The 23,348-nt window shown below is 47.3% G+C and overlaps 2 protein-coding genes across 2 annotated transcripts in view; both read right to left on the bottom strand.

Moving 5' to 3' along the window:
• LOC143925175 (uncharacterized) overlaps positions 1-3,579 on the bottom strand; it is a 43,885-nt gene extending 40,306 nt beyond the window's left edge. The window contains exons 1-2 of the mRNA XM_077449786.1: positions 3,183-3,579; positions 204-515 (exon numbers count right to left, since the gene is read on the bottom strand). Of these exons, the coding sequence (XP_077305912.1) occupies positions 204-515; positions 3,183-3,519 (649 nt within the window). The 5' untranslated portion in view covers positions 3,520-3,579. The remainder of the gene's footprint in view (positions 1-203; positions 516-3,182) is intronic.
• LOC143923711 (uncharacterized) overlaps positions 1-23,348 on the bottom strand; it is a 512,582-nt gene that overhangs the window by 123,401 nt on the left and 365,833 nt on the right. The gene's annotated exons all lie outside the window — the stretch shown is intronic.

Here is a 23,348-nt window from a genome sequence, read left to right as displayed (position 1 = left end):
TTTGCCCTTCTATGTGCCTTGATATCCCAATCACACTTATCTTTTGGATCTCTATGTGAGGATGACTCAGATTTGATCTGAATAGATTGTTTCCTGATCAATATTACTGTCTATTGACTATACAGAAAGGCCCCTATTTTACATCACCTGTGCTTTTTTTTTTTTTTTTTTATAGATTCTATATATAGATTCATGTAACTCACCTGAGTCTCTGATAGATAGATCCTTATATTCCGGGGTGTCCAGAGATTCATGTTCCCAGGTCATCCATACTCTGAATTCTGGATCCTTCAGGAGCTCCTCGGGAATTGTGACCTCACTGCACACATTAGAGGTCCCATCAGGAATATTTGTGAATGTCTCTGTGGATGGTAAGGCTTCTTGTGGCTCCCCTATTCCCCGTGTCCATCTGATTGTGATATTTCTGGGGTAAAAATTCTCCAGAGTGACCAAATATTTCAGCGCTCCTGAGACAATTAAATTCCTTGATATCGGCTGTACAAGCCGAGGCTTAGCTGAAATGATACGACATGAAGATGATGAGTAAAATATTTTTGACATGAAGAATGGAAGTATCTATACCTGTATAGTCTGTTATAAGACTAAATCACATAAAGGTCTATTTATAAAAAAAAATCACTGTATGAACGGCTCAACCATTTGCACAGTGATGGTGAATAAACATTGTAATTTGCCTAAGCCCTTGTACACACGGTCGGTCATTCCGACAACAAAATCCATCGGATTTTGTCCGACGGATTTTGTCCAAAACTTGTGTTGCATACACACATTCGGACAAAGTTGTCTGAAAATCCGATTGTACATAACGTGATGATGTTATTTCATTACGACGGGACTACGCTCAGGCTAGTAGCCAATAGCTTTGGTCTAGAAATTTGATCTGAGCATGCGTGGCACTTTGTCCGATCGGAATTCTCTACACACAATCGGACAAAGTCCGATCGGATCATGTTGTCGGAAAGTTTTATAGCCCAGCTCTAAAACTTTGTCCGTCGTATATTCCCGATGGAAACAGTCCGATGGAGCCCACACACAGACAGATTATCCGACAACACGGTCCAATCGGACATTTTCCGTTGGAATGTCTGACCGTGCATACAAGGGCTAATAGTTTTTTTCATATAATTGTCATCTCCATCGAGAGGCCATAATGCAGTATTTTTCTTAAAGCGGAGTTCCGCCAAAATCTTTTTTTTTTTTTAAGTCAGCAGCTACAAATACTGCAGCTGCCGACTTTTAAAATAAGGACACTTACCTTTCCAGGGCGCCCGCGATGTTGGCACCCGAGGCCGAATCGTCCCTTGGTCCTCGGCTGCTGCCGCCGCCATCTTTGGTAAGGGAATCAGGAAGTGAAGCAGGCTTCACTTCCTGGTTCCCTACTGCGCATGCGCGAGTCGCGCAAAGCAATCCGAATGGTCCCTGCTGTCTCTGGGACCCGTGTGTCTCCCAACAGACAAGGCGGGGGGACGGGAAGAGGCGTATACTCCTGCGGGAGTCTATGCCCAGAAGTGGGTGCAAATGCCTGTCTTAGACAGGTATCTGCACCCCCCTTCCCCCTGAAAGGTGCCAAACGTGACACCGGAGGGGAGAAGGGTTCCGAAAAGTGAAGGTTCAATTTATTGTGTGAACCTCCGCTTTAAATACCTCAGTAAAGGAAAATATATGTATTATTCCCCCTAGATGGAGCTTATGATCATAAGAAATGAACCTATTAGTCAAATTACAATGATTATTTGTGGCGGTTGTGGGCATACTATTTTTTACACACAGACACCATGGTAGAAGATCGTTTCGCTCAAATTTGTAAATTAATTGCCAGATATAGTCTGGTGTAAAGCAGTCTTAATGTCCTTCATAGCCTATGGAAAATCACTATATATGTACGGTATATGAGACAATTCTGTGGAATTCCTGGCCAACACACCAACCCAATTCTTCAGAAGGAATTGGAAAGCTATTGACTGGGTGGGATTCTTTGATATGTTAAACTGTTGTTAGATGATGACTTGAACTCAAGGAAGAGTTCCATGGCTGGAAGCTGCAGGCAACAGCTCAACTACTGAGACAGCAAAGACTTCTCTACAGCATTGCCAGCAAAGAACACAAGGGTGGCAGTGTGACAAATAAGCCAGGGTTCAGACTGATGCGAACACAGACATCGCATGTGATTCACACCTGCACTGCGGGGCCGATCACATGTACAGTTGTATGGCTGAACTTGCATTGGATTCACACAGAAAGGGTGCAGGGACTTTTTTTTCTCCGCAATGGAATCGTATCACACAGGTGTTGTCACCCATACAATCCGATTCTTGTCTGAATCCACAGTTCGCACTGCAATCTGTGAACCGATCTGGGGGTGTCATTACCTTGTATTGACACACACAGCTGTTTGCAGAGGAAGAGATGCGATGCGGGAACCGGCACTGGAATCTCGCTGGTTCCCGCATTGCTACAGTGTGAACCTAAATCTGCTCCTGGAAACTTTTTCTGGATTTCCATTTTAAAGAATGAAATTCAGATTTAAAAAATCCCGTGTTAAAGAGGAAGTAAACCCTGATGAGTTTACTTCCTCTTTCATTCCCTGCAAAGGCAAAGCATAATGGACTACTATGCATGGCATAGTAGCCCATTATGTGTCACTTACCTGACACAGGAGCCAGCGAAGTCGCCGCTGTCCCCTGTAGTCCACCGCATCCATCTTGCTGGTGGCGTCTCGCAGCTCCGCCGCTGTCATTCGGCGGAGCCGCGATGATGTCACTTCCGCGCATGCGCACGGGAGCCGACACGCGCGGCAGATCCATTGTTGGAAATGCAGCGCTCAGTGCGCCTGCGCGTTGCTGTCTACGGCGCATGCGCCGTAGACAGCGGTGCCTGTCTTCAGGCAAATATCTCCTAAACCGTATAGGTTTAGGAGATATTTCTTGGACCTACAGGTAAGCCTTAATCTAGGCTTACCTGTAGGTCAAAGTGGTTTGTAAGGGTTTACAACCACTTTAAGTTATTTTGTTTTGCGTCAAATGGCCCTATTAAAAACAACAGGGTATGTATGAGCTGTGAATATTGGTGATTGGATGGTATTTGTCCAGTTATACCATGATCCCACCATTAGAACACAACAGTTAACAATATCCATGGATGTAATAATAGACACTCCTCACCATAAATAGATCTGCAGTGAAATGTTTTCTCTTTCTTCTCTTTCCCACACCTATATCTACAGATGAAGGTCACATCTTTGTGATTGGTCACGTTGGGTCTGAACTTCAGTGAAGATGTGTAGTTTGGCCCCATTCTGCATGATATGACCCCATACTGTGTGTCCATCAGTCTCTCCTCTTCCTCCTTATCTCCTCCATGGGACTCTGGGATCTCATTGACTTGTCTTCCTCTCTTCTCCAGCCAAGTCACACTCGTGTTCTCTGGGCAATTGGTGGCTCTACAGCTTAAAGATGTTTCTTCTCCAGCAATCAGCTTGGTAGGACCTTCAATGTCCATTACTGGGAAAACTCTTATATCTGTAAATTCATTGATTAAGAATACACCTGGTTATTTCTTCCTTTACATGAAAATTCCAACCATGTTTTCAAACTATACAAACGTTCCCAAATTCACACGTTATAACTGAAATATTGAGCAAGCCTGCAAGGACACCAAGATGACTTAAAGTGGAGTTCCACCCCAAAAAAAAATGTCATTAATGTGCATGAAATAAATAAAATAAGAATATTTGGAGAATTTTTTTTTTTTTTTTACTTACCTTTTTATGCCTGTTGCTACGTGGTCCCCCAATCTACCTCCTTCATCACCTGGGTTCCTGACGTTCAGGGCTCAAGTCCTGTGGGAACGCATGGGAACGGAGTTCCTGTACTCTTTCCACAACAGGAACTCAGTTCCCGTTAGCAGCCGTGTCCTGCAAGACTTTGAAGTATGTGAGCTGTGTGGCAGGTGCTACACCAGCAGCTGCCAACACAGCTCGCAATAGTAAATGCCGCAAACCTGACAATTCAGGCATTGCCAGTAGGGGGCCCCATGACAGCTTCCGCTTCGATCTACCTGTCAATCAAAGCTAGCTGACGGGTAGATCAGGTCTAGGTCTAGCTGACGGGTAGATCAGGTCTAGGTCTAGCTGACGGGTAGATCAGCTATTCTGCTCACAGGACATGCAGGGAGAGAGGTGAACTGAGGGAGGAACATCAGTTTGGGGTGGTAAGCTGAGCACAATACCTGGCAAAGTTTAATGCCAGGAGGGAAGTTTATGTGGAAATTATGTGAAGGGTTGAAATAGCAGTGAGTGTGTGTTGGAGCCCTGCAGAGTTTTCAGCCCCCCAAGCTAACATACATCTCCTAAGCAGGAACACATCACTATCTCCCCAAGCATTCTGTCCAGATAATGTGCAGTTAATTTATGACCTTTCCGTTTAACCCTGTGTTATCCAAACTCTGTTCAATGAAAAGTGTAAACTCACCACATAAACACTCGATATACAAAATAAAATTCCCCAATAAAGATCAGAACTTGATGTTCACATTTGCATGGAAGCACAATTGAATGAATGCTGATTATTCAGAGAATTACCGTATTTATATTTATTGAGGATTGTGTTTTTTTTTATGTACTAATAGTTAAGCTTCATACACACAATATGAAAATTGGATGAAAAATACCACTTGAAGTGTTCGTACATATGAACGTATCGTTTTTTTTTTGTTTTTTTTTGGTGGGGGAGTGGATCTTGGGTGGGAGTTCCCACACTTTTTCCCCCAGGACTTGACCCCTGCTGACGTTACTTCCCTCGGCGCCTCCACTCACTACTGCTCCTGGGAGATGTGTGTCATCATTTCCCAGGAGTCAGTGCGCTGCGCCAAGGGCTATGTTGCATAACAACGGGGAAGGCACTTCCAACGGCATGCGCGAGAACGGGGCGGTGCATGCTGGTCCCGGAACAGGATGCTTGTGGGCTTCACATGCCCACAAGCAAAATGAGAACGTACAGAACAACAAAATCAAAGTTATTAAAACAGATGAACCCGGACATCGGGGGAGAAATAAAACAGAACATTTTTAACATTTTGTAAAAGGTTTAAAAAAAAAAATTATATATATATATATATATATATATATATATATATATATATATATATATATATATATATATAGTTTGTAGTTGGAACTCCGCTTTAACCACTTGCCGACCGCCTCACGCCGATGTACGTCATCAGAATGGCACGGGCAGGCATAAGCACATATATGTACGTCCTTTGCCTCCCGCGGGTCGGGGGCCCGATCGGGCCCCCGCCCGGTGCCTGCGGCGGTCGGTTTTCGTTCGGGAGCGATCCCGGACGAGGGGACGGCCATTCATTCATGGCCACCCCCTCGCGATCGCTCCCGACGAATGGAAATCCCCGGTGACATCACTTCCTCTCCTGTAATGTAAACACAGGAGAGGAAGTGATGTATTCTCTCCTCCGTGTCGGTATTTTTCGTTCCGACACGGAGGAGAGCGGATCAGTGAGTTGCACCAACACATCCCACACACAGTAGAACATGCCAGGCACACTCACACCCCCCCTTTACCCCCCGATCACCCCCCCAATTACCCCTGCCCCCCAGTCACAGTGACACCAATGTCATTTTTTTTTTTTTTTTTTTTTTTTTTGCATTGGTGTCATTTGTGACTGTAATAACTGTTAGGGCAGTTAGGGTTAGCCCCCTTTAGTTCTAATGTACCCCCCTAACCCCCCCAATAAAGGTTTAACCCCGTGATCACCCCCCGTCGCCAGTGTCACTAAGGCTGGGTTCACATTGCAGCGGTTTATGAGAACGAATGTGATTCGCACCGCACTGCAGTGCAAATCACATCCGATCTCTGTGCGATTCGAGTTCAGCCATTCGCCGCACCCGCCGCACCCGCCACACCCGCCGCACCCGCCGCAAATTCGCACGGGACCCTTTTTTTGGCCCGCAGCAGAATCGGATCGCATGGGTGTTCACACCATGCGATCCGAGTTTGCAGATCGCACTGCGATATGCGAACTGATCTGGGGGTGTCAGTAACATTTCACTGACACTCCCAGCAGTTCGCATAGGGCAGTGTGAACTGCCGCCGGGAGGCATGCGATGCGGGAACCCGCCGCGGATTCGCGGCGTTTCCGCATCGCTCCAGTGTGAACCCAGCCTAATAAGCGATCATTTTTCTGATCGCCGTATTAGTGTCACAGGTGACGCTAGTTAGGCAGGTAGGTATTTAGGTTCGCCGCAGCTTTTTATAGCGCTAGGGACCCCCATATACTACCGCATAAAGCCCCCTGATTGCCCCCTAGTTAACCCTTTCACCAGTGATCACCATATAACTGTTACAGGTGACGCTGGTTGGTTAGTTATTTTTTTATAGTTTCAGGGCACCCGCCATTTATTACCTAATAAAGGTTTAACCCCCTGATCACCCGGCAGGTGTCATTTGTGACTAATAACTGTTAGGGCAGTTAGGGTTAGCCCCCTTTAGTTCTAAGGTACCCCCCTAACCCCCCCAATAAAGGTTTAACCCCGTGATCACCCCCCGTCGCCAGTGTCACTAAGGCTGGGTTCACATTGCAGCGGTTTATGAGAACGGATGTGATTCGCACCGCACTGCAGTGCAAATCACATCCGATCTCTGTGCGATTCGAGTTCAGCTATACAGATAGTATGGCTGAATTCGTGTCGCACCCGCCGCAAACTCGCACGGGACCCTTTTTTTGGTCCGCAGCAGAATCGGATCGCATGGGTGTTCACACCATGCGATCCAAGTTTGCAGATCGCACTGCGATATGCGAACTGATCTGGGGGTGTCATTAACATTTCACTGACACTCCCAGCAGTTCGCATAGGGCAGTGTGAACTGCCGCCGGGAGGCATGCGATGCGGGAACCCGCCGCGCATTCGTGGCGTTCCCGCATCGCTCCAGTGTGAACCCAGCCTAATAAGCGATCGTTTTTCTGATCGCTGTATTAGTGTCACAGGTGACGCTAGTTAGGCAGGTAGGTATTTAGGTTCGCCGCAGCTTTTTATAGCGCCAGGGACCCCCATATACTACCGCATAAAGCCCCCTGATTGCCCCCTAGTTAACCCTTTCACCAGTGATCACCATATAACTGTTACAGGTGACGCTGGTTGGTTAGTTATTTTTTTATAGTTTCAGGGCACCCGCCATTTATTACCTAGTCTCACTAGTGTACCCCTAAATTTAGGGGTGTCTACTTTCTAAAATGGGGTCATTTGGGGGGGGGGGTTTGTGCCATCTTGGCATTTTATGGCCTTCAAAACTGTAACGCCCTTAGAAAGCCTGAAGGCGGTGCTTGGTTTTTGGGGCCCCGTACGCGGCTAGGCTCCCAAAAAGTCCCACATATGTGGTATCCCCGTACTCAGGAGAAGCAGCAGAATTTATTTTGGGGTGTCATTTCACATATGCCCATGGCATGCGTGAGCAATATATCATTTAGTGACAACTTTGTGAAAAAAAAAAAAAGTTTGTAATTTTCCCGCAACTTGTGGCAAAATATAAAATATTCCATGGACTCAACATGCCTCTCAGCAAATAGCTTGGGGTGTCTACTTTCTAAAATGGGGTCATTTGTGGGGGTTTTGTGCCATCTTGGCATTTTATGGCCTTCAAAACTGTAATAGGTAGTGAGAAGTGAACTCAAAAAATTACGCCCTTAGAAAGCCTGAAGGCGGTGCTTGGTTTTCGGGGCCCCGTACGCGGCTAGGCTCCCAAAAAGTCCCACATATGTGGTATCCCCGTACTCAGGAGAAGCAGCAGAATTTATTTTGGGGTGTCATTTCACATATGCCCATGGCATGCATGAGCAATATATCATTTAGTGACAACTTTGTGAAAAAAAAAAAAAAAAAAAGTTTGTAATTTTCCCGCAACTTGTGGCAAAATATAAAATATTCCATGGACTCAACATGCCTCTCAGCAAATAGCTTGGGGTGTCTACTTTCTAAAATGGGGTCATTTGTGGGGGTTTTGTGCCATCTTGGCATTTTATGGCCTTCAAAACTGTAATAGGTAGTGAGGCGTGAAATCAAAAATTGACGCCCTTAGAAAGCCTCAAGGCGGTGCTTGGTTTTCGGGGCCCTGTACGCGGCTAGGCTCCCAAAAAGTCCCACATATGTGGTATCCCCGTACTCAGGAGAAGCAGCAGAATTTATTTTGGGGTGTCATTTCACATACGCCCATAGCATGTGTGAGCAATATATCATTTAGTGACAACTTTGTGTAAAAAAAAAAAAAAAATTTTTTTTTTGTCATTATTCAATCGCTTGAGGCAAAAAAATAAAATATTCAATGGGCTCAACATGCCTCTTATCAATTTCCTTAGGGGGTCTACTTTCCAAAATGGGGTCATTTGGGGGGGTTTTGTACTGCCCTGTCATTTTAGCACCTCAAGAAATGAGATAGGCAGTCGTAAACTAAAAGCTGCGTAAATTCCAGAAAACGTACCTTAGTTTGTAGATGTGACAACTTTTGCGCAAACCAATAAATATACAATTATTGACTTTTTTTTTACCAAAGACATGTGGCTGAATACATTTTGTCCTAAATGTATGACTAAAATTGAGTTTATTGGATTTTTCTAATAACAAAAAGTAGAAAATATCATTTTTTTTCAAAATTTGCGGTCTTTTTACGTTTATATCGCAAAAAATAAAAATCGCAGAGGCAATCAAATACCATCAAAAGAAAGCTCTATTTGTGGGAAGAAAAGGACGCAAATTTTGTTTGGGTACAACATTGCATGACCGCGCAATTACCAGTTAAAGCAGCGCAGTGCCAAAGTGTAAAAAGACCTCTGGTCATTTACCAGCAAAATGGTCCGGTCTGAAAGTGGTTAAAGTGGTTGTAAACTCTCATGTAGCGCAGGCTCCTGAAGAGCATGCGCTATGTGTTTTTGAAGTTTAATGTTACAATGTTACACCTGAACTGCAATTTGGGTATAATTATTCAAAATTTTGACCTCAGCATCAGTCTGACTGGACTATAGGGTGTTCAGCCTGGCCATAGGGGCGCTGTCTCTTCTGACAGGCATGGAAACACAGTCTGGTTGGGTGCTTTAAGGTTACTTTCTCTCGGAGCCCGCCCAGTGGGAGTGTCACTCTTGCCATGCTTTCTGGGAGAGGGTACTTAAGATGCGGATGTCTCGTGTTTCGGGGTTCTGGTCCACAAGTATGTTCTGACTCCATGGTCCTGGTCCTCCTGACCAGCCCACAGGAAGGCTATGGCCTGGGGTGCGGATCCACCCGACTTTATGTCTCGGGGCTGGCTAGCCTGAGGCAAGGAAACAAAGGAAAGGATTCAGAGGTGGTCCTGTGCCGTCTCAGGTTGTGGAGAGGCCCAGCAACTTCGTAGTTATCCAGGGGAGGACTCTTCAGAAGAAGGCCACGCAAGGGTTGGCTTCTTAGCAAGAGCCTGGTAAAGCTGAAGGACCTAAGTGAATCCTATCTTGCGTGGTATCGCCGGACCGGCTGCAAGATACTGGTACCACATGAGTGTTCTACAAGTATTCAAGTTTATTTGTTCATGTTCTATAACAAAGTCTGTGGCAGAAAATTGTTCCTGATTTAAGCACCCTGTTGGCTGCTAGGCCTTGTGAGAGGGGACTATCCAACTAGACTGAACATCCAGCTGTGAATGGCTATTCTCTTGATTTATTCAAAGTAAGAAAATTCTTTATTACTGACTTTGACACTAAGAGTACCTGGACTTTTCACCTAACCCTCTGATCCTACACTAGAGACTGTTAACTATGCTTTAGCAAATAAAAATCCCTTTAAGCGGATCTGTCATCAGTCTCTAAAGTTTCTGGGCCATCTACCACGGGAAACCCCTAGACACGAGGAGCAAATGAATGAAGGTAACGGTAAGCCCATTAAAACCAGTTGCTCCTTTGGGAGTAAGTGCTACACTCACATATACCTAGTGAAGTGATTGGCCCCAGGTGATATACAGAGATGAAACAAATCATCCTACATAAGTTTTACCCATTTATCTACAGCCGTCTTTCTCCTAAATCCATTCAAAGTGCAGAATATACACAGGATCTATCAGCTCTGAAAAGAGAGCTAAAGTTGCACCAGTGAGGAGAGCTCTAAGGGCTGATTGGTGGGAAGGGACACACCCTCCTTCACCCAGGAACACATCTGAGGCTGTCAATCTGCTGGAGGTCCCTCCCTTGTCACCATTTTTTTCTTGGTGTCATGAAAAGTCTTTAGAAATGTTGCTGATAGCAGAGGAACAAGACAGTGGTCAGAAATGACACTTAGTGCTCTGGAGTGAGACAAGTACACACTATAGAGGGACATACTTTGTTCATATTTCATGTCTGAGGTTTAAAACCACTTTCTTGATCATACATCACGGGACACAGGAGCTTCATTACATAGTGGGTTATATAGGCACCTCTGGTGATTGGACACTGGTTGACCCAATTAAAGATAATTCCTCCCCTATATAACCCCTCCCATTTGGGAGGCACCTCAGTTTTTTCGCCAGTGTCTGGTCGATGGTCACGTAAAACTTAGCTCTAAGCGGGTCCCGGCGAGGGCCGAAGGGCTACATTAAACCGGATCCATACCTCGGGCCGATATTTGACTCCCAAGATGGTATGGTACACGGGCCTCGTCTGCCGAAGAAACGAGGTTCTGCCTGTAAGTCCTCTCCATTGGAAGACTGGGCTCTGGGACAACCAGACTTGGGGTACTGTTGACTCAGGGCGCCCGAAAGTTTCTGGCAGAGCTTTTTACATGGCCCAGGTAGGAGGATCTTTTCGTAAGAACCCCAGATACGCCTGAAGGTTGGCTAACAATACCCGCCGTGATGGGTGAAGGCTGGAATTGGTCTGAGATCAGCAATTCCTGCGGCGGGGACAGGTAAGGGAAGTCATCCTATATATTTTTAATATATGAATGGATTTCTTCATTGTGAGTAGTTGTATGTCTTACCTGGTTTCCACCACTAGATGGAGTAAGAGCAGCCTGATGCATACTTACATGCCTTTCAATACAAACACGCTCAGTGAATGCCTGGTTCTCCAGCTACTCACGTCTCCCTTACAGTTCCTGCCACAAGTTAAGGTAAAAAGGGGTCCCATGCAGGTCCAGGGGTCCCACGTTGCTCCCTTTGGGTTCTCCTTCCCCCCCCCGGATCCTGCGGTCCTCGTGCACGCGCGCAGGCGCGTGCACGCGCGCCGGGCGCGCTCCCGGCTTAATGGAGGAGGGGGGGGGTGTGGTTGCCAGCTGTGCACGATTAGTGTGCTCAATGCTATGGTGCAGGCGCCAAACGGCCGTTTTAAAAAGCCCAGAGCGTCAGGGGACTGTAACTGGAGACACAGGAGCTGTGGGCTGTAAGCATCCGTGGGAATTGGATCCAGGCAAAACCTTAAGACACCTACTCAGCATCAGGTTGTGCAGTTAAGCATATATTGATTTATTGTGAGACTTTAAGCACAACAAGTGATTGCATTTGTACTAGTACCTCTGCTTTGTAGCTTAGGACTATGTCTCCTCGTAAGAGGGTTTCAGGGGCACCAAAAGTGCATGCAAATTACCATCCCCCTCTGCAAGAGTGGAGCCTGCATCTCAAGACGAGTCAGTGCCCCTTTCAGGCTTTGCAGCCTCTCCTAATGTCGCAGCCCCGGTCTATGTCACTGAGGACTCCCTTAGGGCTACATTGGAGAGTTTTGAAGGGAGGATAATGAATTTTATTTCTGCCTCCCTAAAAGATAGCAAGAAAAGGGGTAGATCCCCTCCCTCTGCTGAAATCCCTCTCTCGGACAGTTGTTCTGAAAATGAGGAGAGATCCCTATCTTTGGATAGGGATCATGAGCAGTCGGATGAGTCAGAGGAAGAGGAGTCAGTCCCCTCCTCCCAGGCACTCAGAAAGCAGGTGCAGTATTATACTGAATTGGTGCGTACCACATTCAGAATGCCGGCTGCTGAAGTCGCTACATCCTCTGTCTCTTCCCTGGGAATCAGGAAAGCCCCACAGACTGCTTGTTCCTTCCCAATTCATCCTTTAATGGGTGACTTGATGTATGAGGACTGGGGACATCCCGATAAACTGTTTACTCCTCCCAAGAGGTTTTCCACGCATTATCCTATGGAGGAAAGTTTCACCAAGAAATGGGGGGCCCCATCTGTCGATGCGGCTATCTCTTGTGTGAATAAAAACCTAACTTGTCCTTTGGACAATGCGCAGGTATTTAAGGATCCAGCTGACAAAAGGCTGGAAACCTTGTTAAAAGCCTCCTTTTCCATGGCCGGCGCTTTGGTGCAACCTACAGTCGCAGCCGTGGGGTTGTGTCAGTTCCTTAAGGAACAAGTTAAACAGATGTTTGAACTCCTTCCCAGTGAGGAAGTAGAGAAATATGCAGAGATGCCTCACATCTTATGTTTCATAATTGATGCGATTTTGGATTCTGTCCAACAAGCATCACGTTTATCCCTCATGTTGGTACACATGCGTAGGGCTCTATGGCTAAAAAATGGGGCTGCTGAAATGTCATGCAAGAAGCATTTGGCTGGGTTCCCGTTTTAAGGGGAACGTTTGTTTGGAGAGGAATTAGATAAATTCGTCCAAAATATTTCGGGAGGTAAATCTACACTCCTTCCAGTCAAAAAGAGTAAACGTCCTTCATTCAGGCGTACTCTTTCTCCCGAAGCATCAAGCTCTAAACAGTGGCGACGGCCTTCCCAGCCCTCCTCGGCTAGAATGCCTCAGGGCCGAGCCCAGGGACAGAAAAGGACTTGGGGGCGGAAGCCTGCCAAGCAGACCTCCAAAACCTCCTTGTGAAGGGGCGCCCCCGCTCGGCCGAGTGGGGGGAAGGCTCCTGCAGTTTGCAGGCGCCTGGCGGGAGGAGATTCAGGACAAATGGGTGATCTCTTCAGTGTCTCTGGGCTACAGGCTAGAGTTTCAGGAGATTCCACCTTCTCGTTTTCTAAGGTCAAGGATCCCCAGGGATCCGATAAAGCAGAAACCGCTATTCCTGGCCTTAGATCAGTTACTATCCCAAGGTGTGATAGTAGAAGTGAGCCCGAAAGATCAGGGTTCAGGTTTTTATTCGAATCTCTTCACCGTTCCAAAACCAAACGGAAGTGTCAGACCTATCTTGGATCTGAGAGACTTAAACCGGTTTCTACACATCCAGACCTTCCGGATGCAGTCAATACGCACTGTGGTCTCCTCCCTGCAGGGAGGAGAATTCATGGCATCAATAGATATCAAAGATGCATATCTCCATGTGCCAATATTTCCCGCACACCAGAAGTTTCTAAGGTTCGCGGTAGAGCAGCGCCATTTTCAATTTGTGGCCCTGCCGTTCGGCCTAGCCACGGCCCCCCGAGTCTTCACGAAGATTCTAGACCCTCTCTTAGCAATCTTAAGAGTTCAGGGCATAGCCGTCATGGATTACCTAGACGACTTGCTTCTCGTAGAGAGAACTGCAATGTGCCTAAGTCGCAGCGTCACCAAAACGCTAGAACATCTGGGCCGCCTAGGTTGGATTATAAACCTAGAAAAGTCGTCTTTGCAACCGACCACCAGGTTGGATTACCTGGGTCTGATTATCGACACCGCTCAGGGCAGGGTGTTCCTTCCAGGGCCAAAGGCCTTGGCCATTGGAGATCTGGTGCGCCTGATTCTGGGCAGAAGATCTTCCTCTATTCGCCTATGTATGAGACTGTTGGGAAAGATGGTCGCCTCTTTCGAGGCCGTCCCATTCGCCCAGTTCCACTCAAGGCCCCTGCAAAGATGCATCCTTGCGATTTGGAACAGGAAGCCCCAATCCCTGGATCTTCCTATGCGTTTATCCCCCCGGGTACGCAGAAGTCTTGTCTGGTGGTTACAGACCAAAAATTTGCTGAAAGGCAAAACTTTTCTTCCCCTCTCATGGAAGATTGTCACAACGGATGCCAGCCTGACAGGCTGGGGAGCCGTGTTGCAGGGAACATGCTCGCAGGGAAAATGGTCTGCGACCGAAAGTCTGCTGCCCATAAATATCTTGGAGATTCGGGCAGTTTACATGGCACTCAGAGAGTGGTCTCACAGACTGCGAGGTTTCCCAGTTCGGATTCAGTCCGACAATGCCACCGCAGTGGCTTACATCAATCACCAGGGCGGTACCAGAAGTCTGGTGGCCCAAAAGGAGGTGAATCGCATACTTGTCTGGGCAGAAGAGCATGTTCCGTGCCTCTCTGCAGTCTTCATCCCAGGAGTGGAGAATTGGCAGGCGGATTATCTCAGCCGCCAGCAGTTGTGCCCAGGAGAATGGGCTCTGCACCCCGATGTGTTTCGAGACATATGTTACAAGTGGGGCACTCCAGACGTGGATCTGTTTGCGTCCAGATTCAACAGGAAACTGGACAACTTTGTGTCAAGGACAAGAGATGCACTTGCTCAGGGGTCAGATGCTCTGACGATTCCCTGGGATCAGTACAACCTGATCTATGCCTTCCCCCCGAGCCCGCTGCTATCGCGGTTCCTGGGAAGGGTCAAGAGGGAGGCGAAGTCGGTCCTTCTAGTGGCCTCGGCTTGGCCCAGGCGACCATGGTTTGCAGAAATCATGAAGTTGGCAGTGGGCAGGCCATGGACCCTCCCTCTCCGGCCAGATCTGCTCTCACAGGGTCCAATTTACCATCCTGCTTTACGCAGTCTGAATTTGACGGTCTGGCTGCTGAGACCCACATTTTGAGAGGCCGTGGTCTTTCGGGGCCAGTCCTTTCCACTCTGGTCAACGCCAGAAAACCGGCCTCCAGGCGTATCTATTACAAGATCTGGAGGACATATGTTTCCTGGTGTGAACCCAGGAGATGGCATCCTAGAAGGTATGTCATTAGCAGAATCTTGGCCTTTCTCCAGTCAGGCCTTGAAATGAATTTGGCCATAAGCACCATCAAGGTGCAGATTTCGGCCCTATCGGTCTTTTTTCAAAGACCGCTTGCATCACATTCCCTAGTACGGGCTTTTATCCAGGGGGCTATGCGGATAAAACCGCCAGTCAAACCTCCGGTATGCCCTTGGGATCTGAATTTGGTTCTCTCGGCCTTAGAAGCCCAACCATTTGAACCTCTGCATCTGGCTTCTTTAGCTCTCTTGACAAAGAAGCTGGTTTTCCTAGTAGCCATATCCACGGCTAGAAGGGTATCAGAATTGGCAGCTCTTTCCTGTAAAGAGCCCTATTTAATTATCCATAAGGACCGAGTGGTTATGCGTCCCAGCAGGTCCTTTCTACCTAAGGTGGTTTCAGGTTTCCACCTGAATCAGGATGTAATCCTACCATCCTTTTTTCCGAATCCTCAGTCCACAGAGGAAGAATCCTTACACACTTTAGATGTGGTTAGAGCAATCAGTCTTTATCTTCAAGCAACTGCTCAGATAAGAAAAACTGACTGTTTATTTATTCTGCCAGAAGGCCCTAGAAGGGGTCAGGCAGCTTCAAAGTCCACTCTCTCAAGGTGGATCAGACAGATTATTTCTCAGGCCTATGACTTAAAGGGGAAGATTCCTCCTTTTCAGGTGAAAGCGCACTCTACTAGGGCTGTAAGTGCTTCTTGGGCAGTGCATCACCAGGCCTCCCTGGCTCAGATCTGTAAGGCTGCGACTTGGTCATCAGTCCACACATTCACCAGATTCTATCAGGTGGATGTCAGAGGGCAAGAGGATATCGCCTTCGGGCGTAGTGTACTGCAGGCTGCAGTTTAGGTCCTCAGGTCCCTGGCGGTCTACATTTATGATCTGTGTCTCCCTCCCCTCAACCTGAGCATTGCTATGGGACATCCCACTATGTAATGAAGCTCCTGTGTCCCGTGATGTATGATCAAGAAAATTGGATTTTTATATACAGCTTACCTGTAAAATCCTTTTCTTGAGAGTACATCACGGGACACAGGGCTCCCGCCCCTCTTGGGTTTTACGTGGTTTCTTATTGCTTTGCTACAAAACTGAGGTGCCTCCCAAATGGGAGGGGTTATATAGGGGAGGAATTATCTTTAATTGGGTCAACCAGTGTCCAATCACCAGAGGTGCCTATATAACCCACTATGTAATGAAGCTCCTGTGTCCCGTGATGTACTCTCAAGAAAAGGATTTTACAGGTAAGCTGTATATAAAAATCCAATTTTTACACACCAGGGACCAATAAATGGATATTATAAGAAACCTTGGTCATCATCTGGTCAACTTTGCCCCACACCATTTGCCTGATCCATTCAGCACAAGATGATTCTATAGTTGGAAAAATCACTTCTGATATTTACCAATTTCCAAATATTCTCAAAAGACTGTAATGAAAAATATGTATATTTGTTATTTATAAACTGTATGAGCTCTCAGGAAAGGTTGGTCTTGAATTCAGTTTAATTTGTAGTAAAGCTGCCCACCTATCAGAGACAGGAGCACTTCCTAATTTGGGATTTCATTACCAGTGTGTGATCACATAAAAGACTAAATCTTGAGGTTGTCAACTTTAGCTTTAATTACTGGCTGGGTCAAGATAGAAAATAAAGCTGAATGTCAGGTATGGTTTTTATTGCAAAGTTACTTTTGATTATCTTGGGCCAATGTGTGCGACTTATTCCATACCCGAGAGACCATTGTGGAAGTGGAGAATTGCTGTAGTAGTTGGCATTACTACAATGATCACCGCAGTCTTCTGTGACCTGTACCGAGAGGATACCCTTCTGCATAGTGAAAATGGGAGGGGGGGGGGGGGGGTCACTTGCTCAGCACAGCAACCATTCATAGAACACCTTGTATTTCATTTTTTTTTTTTTTTTATGAATACAAGGCATTCTGTAACTGGATGAGATGGAGAGGACATCACAATCTCCACCTCATCCAATGATTGGAAAAAAATAGGCAAATAAGGCATTTTGTGAATGGTGGTGATGGCCCTGTGGTCGGTATGCAGTGGGGCAACTGCTCTGCCCAGCAGTGTTAATTTTTTTTTTTAAAGTTATCTTTCTTTATTGACATTTCAAGATGTGAACAAAACACTACAGAGCCTATTGGGCATACCCAGGCTCGATCACTACAACTTACCAACTAAGAGAGAAACAAAAACAAAAACAAAAAACAACAAAAAACAAAACCAAACAAAAGGGTAAGGCATTACATAAAAACATGCATACCTACCCAAACCACTGTACGCTCAACCACCTGTGTAGAATATTCATATCAACCTGCCGATTCTACATATCCCCTACAAGGCTTACTCGAAATACTTAGGAGATAAAGTGTACATTATAATTACATCGTTGCATGCACGCTCCCCCCCTCCCCCCTAACTATTGGTTGAGCAACCCAGAGGGTTTATGAGGCCATAGATGCCACTTGGACAATTGGGGTACTTAGTGGAACTATACTAATCGTCCATCGAGTCAGCATTAGTGGACAGTGAGTCCGTCCAGATATCCCATACTTTGTAGAATTTTTTGGCACAACCGCAGGACAGGTAGGTAGCCTTGTATAGTGGTAGAGCCGCATTTACTAACCTCTTCCAAAAATTTAAGGAGGGCGCAGATGATGCCTTCCATCTGAGTACTATCGACTTGCGGGCATAGTAAAGTAATAATCCTAGCAGGGTTCTGATTGCCCGGCCTGGGGCCAATGGTTCCACAAGTCCCAGCAGGCATACCTCTACAGACAGTGGTACTGGTACCGTGGTGATGGTCGTAATAGAGTTGGTCACCGCAGACCAAAAAATTGCGATCTGAGGACAGCTCCAAAATATGTGAATAAAATCTGCTGGGGACGAGTTGCATCTCCAGCAGGAGGCGGGAATAGATGGATACATTTTGTGCAGACGCGCGGGCGTGTAATAAACCCTATGTACTATTTTAAATTGCACTAATTTATCTCTAGCTGATACTAGCTGTGAAAAAGGACATTCCCAGATTTCCTCCCAATCCTCAGCGTCTAGTGAGGGGAAGTCGACCACCCACTTTGCCTGGAGGTTTTCTAGTCCCGTGTGTATGTTAGGAAGTATCGCTTTATATATAGTGGATAAGGGCTTTGGTAGAGCTTCGTCCCTGAGTAGAGTCTCCAGGGTTGATGTATAAAAAGCAACCTGAGCATTATCAAACTGGGTGTTAAATGCGTGTCTAAGCTGCAGGAATCTAAAGAAGTGTGAGTTGGGTAAATCATATTGTTGTTTCAACCGGTCAAATGACAGCAGTCGGCCTTCCAAACAGAGTTGATTTATATATTTAATGCCCTTGCATGCCCAAACACTAGGGTCAGGAATGGACCCAAATTCCGGCAATTTTGGGTTAAACCAGAGAGGGCTGTGTGGCGATATATGTCCAGCGGGCATGGGTCGCATTGATTTTGCCACCAACCACGCCCGTATGACCGCTCTCATTGACATTGTAAGAGGGAAAGGAGCCCTGGTACCCCGGTAAAGTAGATTCCTTAGCGCCTCATATGATCCCAGATGTGCTGCTTCCAGAGCCACCGCTGCATTGGACTCATCAGAGACCAGCCAGTTGTGGGCGTGGGATAACAGAGCCGCCAAAAAATAGGAGTGGAGATCGGGACAAGCCAGGCCTCCCTCCCCCCAAGGTCTCTGCAGCACCGTCAGTCTGAACCTCGGCTGACCGGTTCCCCAGAGGAAAGATAATAAAATAGAGTTAATCAGGCAAAATACTTTTTGGGGGATTCAGACAGGGGCATGTCTGAGGACATAAAGAAAGGTAGGTAGGAGCTTCATCTTAAATAAATTAATCCTGCCGATTAGAGAGAGGGGCAAATTCGCCCACGCCTTTAATCTACTCCTCATCAACTGTATCAATGGCTCCATGTTAAGGGTATAATAGTCAGAGGGAGATGTGAATGCCTAGATATTTAATTTTGTCTGCCCATATCAAGGGGAGGTTGGGGTCTGCTACGTCCTTTGCAGCCTTATCAATGGGTAAAATTTGGGATTTATCCCAGTTTACCTTGAGACCCGAGCAACCACTGAAGTTTGAAAGAATGGTCAGCGTCTCTTGAAGCGACTGGGCAGGGTCATTCAAGAAAAGGATGAGATCATCTGCATATAAAGCTACTTTTTCATGTATGGCTCCCACCCGTATGCCCCTAACCCCATCAGCCTGCCTAAGGGCTGAGGCAAGGGGTTCCATCACCAGGCAAAACAGAGCCGGCGATAGTGGACAACCCTGCCTCGTCCCTCTTTTAACCAAAAAAGGTGCGGACAAGGCACCATTGAGTTTTACTTGCGCTGTCGGGTCCTTATACAAAAGATCAATCCACCTACGGAATTCTGCACCAAAACCCATAACCTCTAGAACTGAAGACATAAAAGGCCATGCTACCGAATCAAATGCCTTTTCAATGTCCAGTGAAACCACCACCCTCGTGGAGGACTCACTGGAAGGCAGCTGAAGATGTGTGAATACTCTACGTAGATTTATATCTGTTGACTTCCCCGGCATGAATCCTGTCTGGTCTATATTGATCAGGGATGGAAGAATCGCCCTCAACCTGGTCGCTAATATTTTTGTCAAGATTTTGAGATCATAGTTTAGCAGGGAGATCGGCCTATAGGAAGTACAGAGGGATTTGTCTTTGCCAGGCTTAGGAATGAGGACTATGTGTGCCTGGTACATAGAAGGGGGCAAGAACATCTGTTTTTTACTTTCAGAGAAGACCTTCAGCAGTTTCGGTGCAATTAATGAGGCATACATCCTGTACCACTCACGAGGAAGTCCATCCGGACCGGGTGTTTTGCCACTGGGAAACGAGCAAATTGCCGCCTCAATCTCCTCGGTGGTAAAATCTCTATCTAAGAATTCGAGATCCTCCTGCGAAAGAGTGGGCAGGCGCAGAGAGTGTAAAAACTCCCTACGCTGGTCCTCAGGCCAGCCAGGGACTGCTTCATATAGTTTTTCATAGAAGGATCTAAATTCACCCAAAATCAGCTCAGGAGAAGAGAGCGTCTGACCATCAGACCCACAGATCTCCGACACCACAGTCTGTGATCTAGAGTCCGCAACTAAATTTGCTAGGAGTTTGCCATTTTTATCCCCGGATTCAAAGATCCTCCCGGCCAGAGAGTTCAAGTCCAGATGTGTGGCCGCGGCAAGATGCAGAGACAAAGCTCTCCTCGCCTCAGCTAGCTGACTGAAGCGATCTGGAGTCGGCAAGCCAGAGAAGGCCTCGGCCGCTCTAGCCTCCCCCTCCTCAAGTGCCTGAACCTGACAAGACATCTCAGAACGAACCGCTTTGATCGCAGAGATGTATTCTCCCCTGGTGTTAGCCTTAAATGCGTCCCAGACTACCTGAGCTGATGTTGAGTCCTCATTAATCTCCCAGTATTGTTGTAGTTTAGGAGAAACTTCCTCCCCCACCCTCGAGTCCTGCAACCATTTAGGTGCCAAACGCCAGCAGTCTCTACTCCCGGCATCAGACAACCCCAAGGTGACCTCCAGAGGGGCATGGTCAGAGAGGCCCGCGGGTAAGTACGAGACCCCCCTCACCGCCGCCAGGGCACATGTGTTACCGAAGATCAGGTCAATCCTGGAGCCCGACCTATGGGTGGCAGAGTGAAAGGAGTACGCCCTAGTGGTTTGGTGCTTCCATCGCCAGATCTCAGTGTAATTAAATGTTTGTGCCCATTGAAGTAAGTCTGGTGAAAACACCCTATTCGGATTGGATGTGTCCAGGGATGGATCCAGAATGGAATTAAAGTCTCCAGCTATATATAGTCTGGAGAATTGTAGTGCAGCTAAATGCTCAAACAACTTATAGAGGACTTGTGGATTGAAGGGGGGAGGAACATATACATTTACTAAAGCATAGACCACCGCTCTAATCTCCAGCAAGAGGATTATGAATCTACCCTCCTGATCAGTTTGAAGATGTAGGACCTTATAAGGAAGGGATTTGCTCAACAGGATGGCCACTCCCCTGGCATAACTGGAGTATGTCGCATGAAATGATTGCCGTACCCAGGGTCTACGTAGTGCCAGAATCTTATTCCCCAGGAGATGGGTCTCCTGTAGAAACAAGATATGAGGTCTGTGACTGTTCAAGTATTTAAACATTAACGCCCTCTTTACCTTGTCGTTAAGACCCCGTACATTCCATGTTAGTAATTTTAACTCCATAAAGGCAATAACAATTTATGAGACAGGATAATGATACCTGCTTGGGAGAGATCCACCCTTGTGGGGCCGGGGGAGAATACAAGGAGGAGAACACCTTTTACACCGGGCCTTGTAAGCATTGACAACACACATGACACATAAATAGCAGACAGTGGATATAGAGCGTACAAAAAAGAAAAAGAAAAAACCAAACAGCAAACTATAAACTCCCTACTGACCATGAAGTACCCCGAACAGAGAGAAAAAAACAAAAAACAAAAACAGAACTATGGTCAGTTTGATACCCAAAACCTAAACTCAAAAAAAAAATCTTAGAACTTCAGACTTCTGTGAAAAAGTTCCAAAGTGCGGCAATTCAGTGCCGCGAGTGCCTCTCCACTTGGCGTGAAGAGAAACTGCGAAGGTGTTAGAACTTTAGTGAGTTGTGTCCAACGAGATAGCTCCGGGGGTAGAAGGATGTAGAGGAAATATGCATCTAGTCCCGAACTAGGATCCCCAGTGAGCAGCGACTCTAGCCAGAGAAAAACTGCAATCTGAGGTATAGTAAACAAACCCTGTGAATTTAACAAACAGATAACGGAACAATGACCCCTCCGAACCCAGATCCAAAAGAGAGACAGAATCATCTCAGACTGTCCAGCCAATCACTTGCATCCGCCGGAGAATCAAAGAACCTGACCGAGCCGTTATGGGGGACCCTGAGGCGGCTGGGGTACAGCATGCTGTATTTAATGTCCTTTTCGCGTAGGCGCTTACGGACATCGTTGAAAGACTCCCTCTTGCGCTGCAGGTCGGCGGAGAAATCCGGAAACAATAGGATCGATGAGTTGCCATATGGTAGCGAGGGATGTTTTCGAGCTGCGGAAAGGATCCTGTCACGGTCCCTAAAGTTGAGGAAGCGAACCAAAAAAGGTCGGGGATTCGCACCAGGAATAACGCGTCCCGTGGGGACACGGTGGGCACGCTCAACAACATAGGTCGGAGAGATATCCGCAAGGCCCAGCAGGTTTTTGAAGAATTCCTCTGCAAACTCCGCCGGTCGGTCACCCTCCTCCCCCTCCGGAAGACCCAGGACACGAACATTGTTGCATCTTGCCCTGTTTTCCGCGTCGTCTGCTTTAGCAACAAGTGACTGTACTGTGCGTTGCAAGTCCGCTATAGTGTTGGAGTGGGTAGCTGTGAGATCCTCAGTGGCAGAAATTCTGGATTCTGATTCAGTCAGCCTACCTCTGATCTTGTCCAGGTCATTTCTAATGAGGTTACATTCTTCGGCCAGGTGGTCTATTCTCACCAGCATGGAGGTCTTGCTTTCTTCAATGGCAGCCAGGATCACTGCAGTGCTGTCTTGAGATGGCGGGGCAGAAGGGGCCGCACTTGGAGAGGCCTCAGACTCCATGGCCAATTCAGTCAGCAGGACTTGCAGCCTCCCTATGAGAGACGGGTCAGATTGTGTAGAATGTGCAGCCGGCGCAGGGGCCGGATGGCCTGGTGCTGATGCGTTTTTGGGACAGTGCTTAGGGCCCATGAATGTGGGGGTCAGTGGTTGGCAGTGCAGAGCAGAGGAATAGTCAGCCACAGGATATTGGGCCCCCCGCAACCACACAGACAGTTAGGCAATAGAAATATGTGTGCCACAGGAGCACTCACCAGGGCACTGATGCAGCACTGGCCTCAGGGCTCCAGTCTAGACAGAGGGCAGCTTTCAGGCCCAGAGCAGTGGCCAGGAGAATACCTGAGGCAAGGCACACTTATCCAGTCCTGGAAGTTCACAGCCCAGCAGTGGGAGAATATAGATCCAGCCGTCCCCGGTGAATGTATAGATGATGGCCACTAGAAGTGTCAGCCGAGGGGACTATGCAGGAGAAGGCCAGGAAGCCAGAGTGAAGGCAGGGCAGGGGGGTGATTGAGATGCTGAGCACCAGGCCTTCCCTGTCAGCCTGCACCCGCAGTCTCCACAGGCAGCTCAAGCCTTTCTTTTCTTTTATTTTTCCAGGATGGTGGAGGTAGGATGGGGGTGTGCGAGCACAGCGGTGTCCCCACACCCGGCGGCAAATCAGGCCGGCCGCGGCGTTCCCCCGCCGGCCGGCGATTTAGGAAAGTCCGGTGGTCTGGAGGCTTCACCAGGCCGCACTAGGCCGGACTAGGCCGCGGCCGCTGCGGACGAAGGAAAAACGGCCCC

Source organism: Lithobates pipiens, unplaced genomic scaffold (assembly GCF_037356315.1).
Source record: "Lithobates pipiens isolate NorthernLeopardFrog02 unplaced genomic scaffold, aLitPip1_a1.2 Scaffold_22, whole genome shotgun sequence".
Classification (NCBI taxonomy): domain Eukaryota; kingdom Metazoa; phylum Chordata; class Amphibia; order Anura; family Ranidae; genus Lithobates; species Lithobates pipiens.
This window is presented reverse-complemented; position numbering and strand designations above follow the sequence as displayed.